Source organism: Triticum aestivum, chromosome 3D (genome assembly GCF_018294505.1).
Source record: "Triticum aestivum cultivar Chinese Spring chromosome 3D, IWGSC CS RefSeq v2.1, whole genome shotgun sequence".
NCBI lineage: Eukaryota > Viridiplantae > Streptophyta > Magnoliopsida > Poales > Poaceae > Triticum > Triticum aestivum.
Window position 1 is genome coordinate 242047452 of NC_057802.1, and position 10317 is coordinate 242057768.

At 47.3% G+C, this 10317-nt stretch overlaps 1 protein-coding gene across 6 annotated transcripts; it reads right to left on the minus strand.

The window, feature by feature from the left end:
• Positions 1–365: 365 nt before the first annotated feature.
• Positions 366–4791, minus strand: LOC123078313 (putative L-cysteine desulfhydrase 1). 6 transcript variants are annotated; one of them, XR_006437329.1, is made up of 4 exons: positions 3295–4790; positions 1450–1583; positions 1276–1359; positions 366–683 (listed from the first exon to the last, which is right to left on the minus strand). XR_006437329.1 is itself a non-coding variant. In XM_044500780.1 (3 exons), exons 1-3 carry the CDS (start codon positions 4681–4683, stop codon positions 666–668), a joined length of 1491 nt encoding a protein of 496 aa, XP_044356715.1. In that variant the 5' UTR covers positions 4684–4791; the 3' UTR covers positions 366–665. The 6 variants fall into 6 exon arrangements, 2 of the variants coding, with proteins under 2 accessions (XP_044356715.1, XP_044356716.1); XR_006437327.1 differs by having other exon boundaries at positions 1450–1586; XR_006437330.1 differs by lacking the exon at positions 1276–1359.
• Positions 4792–10317: the final 5526 nt, after the last annotated feature.

The window sequence follows — 10317 nt, forward strand, 5'->3', positions numbered from 1 at the left end:
TCTCGTTTTGTAAGGCTATAAAGCCAAGCTTCTGGATCGGTGGAGAACCAGCTCATGTATTAGGGTTTCCCCCTTAGCCGCCAGTGTTCCTGGTTGGCCTTAGTTGCCTCTTGTATCGCCCTAGAACTCCTGATTTTGCCCAATAAAGTTGGCTAGCTCGAGTAAATTCAGCACTGCTTTCTGAATCTTGTTCTCGCTTATATCACTTTCCAACCAGTTTTCCTTGCTAACCGGCCAATTCTCTTCAACCAGTTTTCCTTTGTAACGGTCAATTCTCTTCTCTTATATGAAAAGCCTGAACTCCTACTGGTTGCTAAAAAAAATGATGATAAATTAGCTACTAAGTAAACAGAGTGACACCAGCATTGTCCGTAATCAGCAATCAATCTAGAAAGCATGCAAGTTCCTTGCATTCAGATCATTATTCTTACATTACAGCTCGAAAATGCAAGTGAAGGGAGAAGACATACATTCCAGTGCACGTTATTGCAAGCTCAAATACAACATTTGTCAGTATGTGAAAGTATACTACATCAACTGGCGATGCCATTGAGCAGGCTACCGAAGAACTAGATCTCAGTGCAGCACAGGCTTCTGGCACAGATCCACAACTAATTAATCCGCCACAGCATCTTCGGATGGAGTGCTGGCTAGATGCCACGTCATCAAGCCAGAGTTTCTTGCTGCAGACATAGTCATGGACAGGAAACATCAGATCATAGTACATTTGTAATCAGAATAGTAAATCAACATTCATCATTTACAGTGATCATTCGAAACAACCAATGGCATTTGCCAAAAATTTCAGCTGTGAGCATAATCGCCAAGCATGAGAAGGCAATGACAACAGCGCCAAACATTCCTAGCTACCTCAGACTTGGGACATCTATTGATAATGAATGTCAACTATTGAATGAAATGACAGGATTTGTGCCCTTAGACTAACAATTTTGTGGTCAAATCTATAATAAACTGGAGTGCAACCAAACAGCAATTGCAGTGTCAATAGTTCAATAATTCCATTAGTCGTTTCTGACATGGATAGTGAGTTCAATAAAACATGGTAAGTGCACATAAGTATATGAGTACAATATGTACCATGATCTAATTTCTTCACCAATAAGTCTGGACTTCAAAGGAAACCAATATGCCAGGTGTTAAGTTGCTTTTAAACTACGGCGTAAACCTTTTTGTTAGATAGCAAACAATAATTTTGGAATCTAGTACAAAAGTTATACTAAATTAGCGACAATTAATATGGATCGGAGGGAGTACCATTTTTACGGTGCGTCTTTGGCTAGTACAAGCACCGTAAAAAATGGTAGATGCCACGGTCCAAACTTCAGTGGAATATATTATCTGAAAGTCGATGAAAGATAAACTTTTAAAGCGTGACACGTGTAGCACATGTAACAGCATTTGCAGAAGACAAAAAAATCACATACAAACCTTGTTGTTATTTTAATGGAACAATATCACTACAAGCAATAAGGTTATCCAGCATCACATATAATTTTCAGATCCTCAACAACTCTGGCAATCTTCTGAGCCATGGGTGGCTATGGAAGAACTAGATCACAGTGCTTCTTCACATAAACAAATGAATGCTTGGTGAGTGCAATTTCTTATGAAGAACACAAGTTCCCAGTGAGACAAGTAATATAATCAACACAAACAAATGAATGCTTGGTAAGTGCAATTTCTTATGAAGAACACAAGTTCCCAGTGAGACACAGCTAATATAATCCACACGACGTTACCAAACTAACATGAATAACATTGTTCACTCTTTAAACACAAGGTGCTAATAGTCAGAATGTATGAAACACCTATACAGCCAGAACTGTCATCTCCGCTTTCCAGATGGCGCCGGTACGCATGACAACCGGGATATGCATATAACAGGAGTATACTCCTTTTTCAATTTAAAAGGAAATGAAGAAAACACCGATACGCCAGCAAAACAGCCACGACACGGGCGGACATGGCGAGCCCAGTTGAAGCCCACAACTAACCCTGACTTCTGCCCAGTAGAAGGCATAGGTGAAGAGGCTGAGCATGGTGTTCCCAAATCTGAAAAATCCTTTCTGGAAACATGTTACGACAATAGCAGGAGACATGTCATTTTATTAATTATCTATATATACTCGTCGTATCACCATATTGCTCTTTCCAGAAATTGTCGTGTCACGTGTCCCTGTACTCGTATCGCCGTATCCGTGTCGCCATATCGGTGCTTCGTAGGTCAGAAGTAGTTTGCTTCTCAATCCCAATCTGAGTAGTGGGAGACAATTCCAATCTCGCTAATATCTAGTGGTGCGAGAATCAATTATCATCTTTGTACAGGCAATTCAAACCATTTTTAACTCATGATTGTAACTATTTTTAACTTGACATGGCAGGAGTCCGTAAAGAAAGATTTGAAGGACTGGAATATCACCAAAGAACTAGCCATGGACAGGGGTGTGTGGAAGCTAGCTATCCATGTGCCAGAGCCATGAATTGGTTGCGAGATCTTATGAGTTTCAGCTCTAGCCTACCCCAAATTGTTTAGGACTAAAGGCTTTGTTGTTGTTGACTTGTTGTTGTATTATGACTATTATAAGTTCCCTGTCATCGTTATTTTGTTTCTCGATACAACATGCATGTACTGTACATAATCAACTAAGACGTATCAAAATTCGAATGTCCTAATATGGGAAACCTAGCAGGTATTGTTAATCTCAGTAGATGAAAAACAAATAATTATACCTACTTTGGCTCAAAAGAGATCATAGTAATTTGACACTTTGGGCGCCATAGTAGTATGACACTTTGGGCGCCATAGTAGTATATCATATCTTTGTCGCCGTTTAGTTTATGAATACTAGCATATCACAACTCACAAGAATATGTTAGGTTCTAAATTCAATTATGCATACAGCCATTTGCAAGCGGGAGCTACATGCACCGGGCTGCCCTTTTATACAGCCATTTGCAGATAAATATTTTCGAAGTTCAACATTTCAGACAGATAAACTGAGGTGCGGTAGAATGTCAAATAAATGCACAAGACAGATCGCTGGTGAGATGTAAAGGACTGTATAATCTAGAAAATGCGAATGCGTAGATGCATATCCCTGTGGAAGAATGTCTTGTGACAGGCAACTATAGACAGTGCACAATACTACAGGCGGTTTCTGCATCTTGAAAAAGTAATGCTAACCAGCACAACCAGTCCATGAAATTATAGTCTAAAGACAAAGAAAAACAATGATTAAAAGTTTAAAACAATGACAGTGTTGACAACAGTACCTTCTCAGCTGGCCTCAATTTGGCACTGGTGAACCCCTCAGCAACAAGCTTATTGACAGCATCTCTCAGCCTCTCATACTCCTCCTTGACATTGTAAACCTGGTGTGAGATTCTTACATACCCTGTCACTGGATCACTATTATTATCCTTTGCCATCTCTTGCACTTTAACCTGTCTGCTATTGTAGTATATAGGCACCTCAACTTTGAAATCCTTCCTCAACATGGTCCGCACTCTCAGTGCATCATCGTCACTCTCAATGCAAAGACAACAAGGCATCCCTACCATAGCCATGCTTCCACACATTACTGGTGGTGATCCAAGAAATGTCCCCCATGCTTCGGCAAGCATCCTCCCCATCTCAATCACCTTCTCATGGTTCCGGCTGCGTATCCCCTCAATCCCACCTTCAAATCGGTTCACAAAGTGAATAGCTTCAGGAACGACGATCTGGGCACTGTAATCCCGTGTCCCAATCCATCCACTCTCCATAGGTAGCCCATTGCCATATTCATGTGACACAACAGGGTGGTGGAGCTGAGAGGTTATCGGGCCACCCTTGCGGGTGTGTAAGAAAGCGACGGCCGGGGGGCAAAAGAACCACTTGTGGAGGTTGCTAGTGTAGAAATCCGCCCCAATGTCTCGCACATCGACGGGGACTTGCCCAACAGAGTGTGCAGCATCAACAAAAACTTTGTCGACGCCCTCTTGGCGACAAATGGCAACTAGCTCCTTGACTGGAATGAGAACACTGGGCATGGAGGTGATGTGATCAATGACAGCAAGCCGGACCTTACGACCACCGGCCTTGGCAACAGCGAGCGCAGCATGGAACTCCGTGATAATGGCGTCAGGGGAGGTGACGGGGAACGGGAGGGGTACCTCGACGACAGTGGCGCCCGCGCGGGCAACGTAGGCCTGGATAGATTTCTTGACTGCTCCGTAGGCGTAATGGAGCATGAGCACAGCGTCGCCACGAGCGAAGTGCCCCTCGGCAAAGCTCCAGGCGGCATGCTGCAGCACGATTGCAGCAGCGGTGGTAGCGTTGTCGACGAGGGAAATCTCGGAGACGTCCCCAGCGTTGACAAGGGCCGCGACGGCTGCGCGGGAGCGGCGGAGCCCCGGCTGAAGGCCGTCGAAGTAGAAGGCGTCGGGCTGAGCGAGGAAGAGGCGCTGCCAGCGCGCCTGCGCTTCGAGCACGGAGGCCGGGCAGCAGCCGAAGCTGCCGTTGTTGACGCGGGCAACTGCGGGGTCGTGGTGCGCGAACTCGTCGCGGATCTGGGCGGCCGAGATCAACGCTGCGCGGGGGCGCTTGGCGCGCGGCGGGGATGGGCCGTTTCCGTTGCCGTGGCCGTTCTCGGAGACGTCGTTAGACGGGATCGACGCCATCGACGCCGCCGCCGCGCTAGGGTTGGGATAGAGAGGGTACGTGGGGTTCGAGTGGCACTGGTCCGGCTGTGCAATGGCGGATTTGGATTCGGGACTCGACTTGCACCCCGGTAAAACGCCCACCTGCATAAGAGTATCTCCACCCGCGCCCCCAACAAGGCCCTAGACGGTTTTTTTTGTCCCTAGGGACCGAAAATCGGCTGAGTCGTGTACCAGGAGCCTGTTTTTCGCCGGTTTGGATCGAAATTGGCGCCGACGGACCCAGGCCGAACCCGGCACGCTGGGGCACCGGGGAACGCGTTTTTGGTACGAACGGGGATGGGTCTGCCGCGTCAGCGAGACGCTGTTCTCATCGTCTCGTTTCCCGCGGGAATCAATGCGAAGGCTGGCCAAGGCTGCCGCGCTGCTGCGCCAGTCAGCCTCCATTGATGCCTCACGGGCGGCGCAGTGAAGGCGTCACCGACGCGCGTCCCGCCCGCTCCCGCCACGCGTCGCCCGGCATGCAGGCTCTCGCCGCCCGGCCGCGGCTATAAAAGCCGATCCCCCGCCGGTGGACGCCACAACCACTTTACCTCGCATCGTCACACGAAGCAGCGCACTCCCCTTTCCAGCCGACGAGTAAATGGCTGAGAGGTTCCCAGGCGATGGCGCGACGACGAACGGCTTCGGCCGCCGCCATCTCCAAGAGCCGGAGGCGCGCCTCCTCTACGAGGCCGAGTATCCGGCGCCCCCGGACATGCGTGTGCCGGGGGCGTGGAGGCTGAGCGTCGGCGGCGTCCCGGTGCCACCGGTGCCCGAAGGGGCGGCACGGCGGGCCGAGATCGCCTGCATCCGCTCGTCGTTGATGGAGGCGCAGCGGAACAGGCCGAGGTACGCCGCCGACAGACACACGATGTGGACGATGTACTTCGCGCGCCGCGCGAAGAACAGATCGCCTCCGCCAACGGCATCATCCCCCGCGGCCGCCTCAACGCCGACGGGCGGCGCGAGTGGTGGGGCGTGTTGTAGGGTGGAACCCTATAGGGAGATCTTTCACGAATTGGAGGGGGAATCCCTAAGAATAAGATGAACACAAGAGGAAAAACACTCATATTGACTAGATCCAAACACACATATGCTAGATCAAATCACACAAAGAGGGATACAATGATTCAAAGACAACAAAGGAAAGATACAAGGTACTAGTTCGTCCCAATCCTATGAGGAATGAGGTCTTGAAGGGGGCCACCCATGAGGGGGTCTTGAGGTTGGTCACTCCAAGAGGAGGTCTTGATCTCCTAGTGGAGTGGATCCATGGAGCAAAGCTCACATATGTCTATCATATCCTTTGCTTAGTCCAAATGGAAGGAGGGAGAGGGGTATATATAGGTAGGTGGAGGAAGGGGACGAAGTGGAGGCCCAACAGGTGACTCTCGGCCGTCCATCTTGATGAGCCCGTGCGCACGGGGTAAGTGGGGCCCGTGCGCACGGGGGTCCCGTGGGCACGGTACAGGCCTGTGCGCACGAGGTGCTCCAGCGCCAGCTCTCTGAGTAGTCCGTGCGCATGGGGTCTTCGAGGCCCGTGGGCACGGGGTCGCCTGGGAGGTGCAGAGTTGATCTTGTTGCACTCCTTCTTCCTCCTTGTGGCCTTGGGGTCCTTCTCCTACTCCTTTGGGGTGTTCCTCACCAGCTTGTGGTCGTCGGTCTTCGTATCTAAGGACACATGGAGCTCTTTGGTGAGGTAGCAAGCAAGTCCAATGGATATTCATGATATTCTCGAAGAAGAGCGGGTTCACCTTAAGTCCGGTAGGTCCACTTAGGGCTTTATGTGCTATGAAGGTGTACATGGAGATGAACGTAGGATGCTCCGCATCATCTCCCCTCCCTTGGGAAAGATCCGACCTCGGATCGTGATCCTCATCACCATGGAAACGGTTGTCGTGCACGGACTTGAAGTTGGACGGAGTTGAAAACATGGTGCAATCCAAGTACTTCAAGGTGTCGCCGGAGTGGTGTACATGTAAAAAGAGCAAACACAAACGACACTCGGAAATACAATGGTTAGCGCACACAAGGTGTCCATCAAATAAGCATAAGTCCGTGCGGCAAGATTGTTCATGACAAAGCGCATGAAGCTTATCAAGATGATATAGAAGGATATGCAAAGCATTCATGGAGCAAAAGCATTCATTGGGCACACAAAGGTGTTGCGAATGTGATCAATGCAACCACGGTGCAAAATGATGTCATAATGAGACGGTTTATCAATAGCATGAATATGGTAATGGATGCTCAATATGAATAAGTTATCATGCAATTGATGGTAGGCAATATGATCACGATGTATGAATATGCCATCAAGAAAGATCACAACAAATTTGCTAAGAAAGTGCTCAAGCTCATATATCATGGATGACATGGAAATACAAGATGCACCAAGGCAATCATAATGCAAGTCAATCCATGTATAAAGTGCAAACTTGTTATGGGAGTTGTTGTACCATGGCTCAATGTCGTGGTAGAAATGGTGGTCCGTTGGTGAATCCACTAAGTCCGAGCACTCCTCAACTTGAAGGTCCATAGGGTCCATCTCCAATGCTGGTCCTCTATCCAATAGATGTATCATGTAGACAACAAGAAGGAAACAACAATGAAAGAAGGGCCCATCCAATATGCCTAATTGAGGGTGGCTCAAAGGGAAGGAGTTCACCTTTATGAGAATGTCGAAAATGTTGGTATCCCGCATCGCGTACGCCTTCACATACCCAAATTGTCTCATGACGGTATCGCCTTGTGAATCCTTCAAAATGAAAGAACATGACAAACACTCGGAAAAATAAATGAGGTTAGCGGAAATGCAAAACCTATCATTCGTGTGGTAAGATACCCAACAAGTGTATGCATCATGCTCATCATAAGAAAGGACAAGGGAGCATTTCATAGGATGGAGGCATATGATGCGATAACAACCAAATACAATAGGCTGAAGTAAACAAGCATGCATCACAAGTAATATGTCCAAGTCTCCAAGATGAATAAACATAACATGGATGCACTCACTACAATGGCATATGAGAGGTGCAACTAATGGAGACAAGAGACAATGATCAAGATATATCATGTGAGAGGCATGAACATATATGTCATCAACCCAAGAAAGCGAGTAAGAATGGAACATGGGCGATGCAACCAAGCAAGTAATCATAGTGATCAAGTCAATCAAGCTAGTAGTGCGAGGATGCAACATACTAGAAGGAATCGTGGCAAGCATGTCATGTGTGCAAATAGTGGGCATGAATATTGCACGTGACATATCACAAGCATGAAGGCAAGATATGAGCAAAATAGCATCAATAGCATGAGGACCAAAGAAATCATGGCAATAGCTACTAGTATCTCCACCAAGCATGCAAATACACATAGAATTATCATAATGGTGAATCATGGGTAGATGCAAGCAAGGGTCACAATTGCATGGCTAAGGCATAGGAGCAAAAATAACATGCAAAGTGAACACGGGAAAATGAGCATAAGGTGACAAGTGGTAAATAGCCCATAGTCGTGTGAGAGACAAGTAAAAGAGATGCGCGTAGTCCTTGCGCAAAAGGAATGGTGGGAATGATAGTCCACGGGATCCTAAGTCATCGTTGCTCTCAAGAGCTCGTTTCGTCAACTCTTGGGATTGAGAGGTTGACGAGTATACTTGAGTACCTACACAAAACAAAGACAAAGGGAAAATTGTGTGTGCGTGGTAGATATACACATCATCCATTATGATGTGCACGTGCTTGTGTTGGTTAGCACAAAATAGCCAATGCTCAAATAAATGAGATGCGTGATATAGAAACATGTCTCCATCAAGATAGGTTTGTTGTTATGTATAGCATAATGGAGACTCAATTTGTGTAATGCATCACGAGAAATATGTAGAGCATTGTTATTCATGGTATGCATATGGTGCACGCAATTATGGGAATCATGCAAAGTATGGAATGCTTCAAAATCTCCTAATATGTATGAGGAAACTATGGGGGTCTCCTCATGAGCATTAGTAGAAACATCACATGGAGAATATTGACAACATCCAAAACAAAGCATATTTGGTTCTATGTGGTCATGGCATGGCATAGTAGATGAATTGCGCAAATCATGTAAAGGAAGCTTAGCAATATCATCACATGAAAAACAAAAGCCAGTGACCATCATCTCGTCATCTATGCCATAAGTGCAAATGGGATTTATTTTAATGGGCATGCATAGTTACTATGTTGAGCTTGAAATGATGCGATATGGGAGATCTCACTCATAGCATATGACAAGTTCAAAGGATTATCAAACATGAAGTGACCAATAGAGTTTTCACATGATATCCTATGGAGCATAGCATCATGACTAGGCAAATCAACATGCTCATCATCATATTCATCATAAATGGGTAAGTCATGACATGAAGAAGTCGCACTAGCATGAAGCATGGGAATAGGTGGATCAACATCATGCAAGCAATCATTGGTGAGATAGTCCGCTAGTGGGACAAAAGAAGCACGATCACCTATGTTACCTTTGGAACATCGCTCATGTGTTGTAGGTGAGGTGTCGAAGATCCACGCGTTGGCATCTTCCTCTTGATGGAACCATGTGGGGGTGCATCGTTGTCCACCATGGCCATCGTCGTCTCCATTGGAGGTATGGACTTGTCGAGGGTAGGCATGTCGTCATGTAGGAGACCTAGCACCAAAGAAGAAAATACACTAGGAGTAGAGGTTAAGTCATTAGAAATCATAGTGGCCTCACATGCCATGTCAACTACCTCACTCACTAAGTGTCGTGGCTCACTCACTCCCGGTAAGATGCTCTCACTCATATGGTTGCTGTAGTCACTCAAATGGCTCTCAACCTCACATAGGAGGTGTGGCATGCTCTCATGTGTGGGGCTAGTGGTGGTCACACTCATCCTCTCATAGGAAATGCACTCAATGTCATATAGGGTGGAGTCACTCATCTCACTCATGGGTTGGTGGCTCTCCTCACATGGCAATTGGGTCATCTCATGATATGTGGGTGTCAGAGAGATGTTGGTGCAAATGTCTCCGTGCTCAACTCCTATCGCCGCCTTGGTTGAAGGGATAGTCCCATGCTCAACCTTCTTGTCACCGTCTTGTTGTTGGAGGCCCATATGATGTGCTGCCTCGTAGCTCGTCTCCATGACCGAAGGGAATTTCCCATGCTCGGCCATCTTCCTTGAGGGGCTTCCGAAGATGGAAGTGTCACCCTCACTTGTAGGTGGTCGCCTTGGACTTGATGAAGTCAATGTAGGCGTACTCGTGGGAAGTAGGCGAAGATGCCGTACGTCCCAAGGCGAAGATGCCTTGATAGCACTTGGCGAAGATGCCGAAGTGGTTGTTGTAGCCGTAGCTCCGTCTTGGTGATGCTCGTCTCGTGGTCTTCTCTTGTGCTCATGAAGTTTGGACTTGGCGTGAAGTAGGGCTTGTTCGGACTTGTGCGTTTGCACTTGTGGAGCATCTTCATGATGATGGTGTCGTTGTCGCACTTGAGCTCGTAGTAGATGTCGTTCGTCGTCGTCGTGCACAAGATGCTTGGAGGTGACTTGCCCTTCTTGACGATGTGGATCACGAACATGATGGTGGTCGCCAT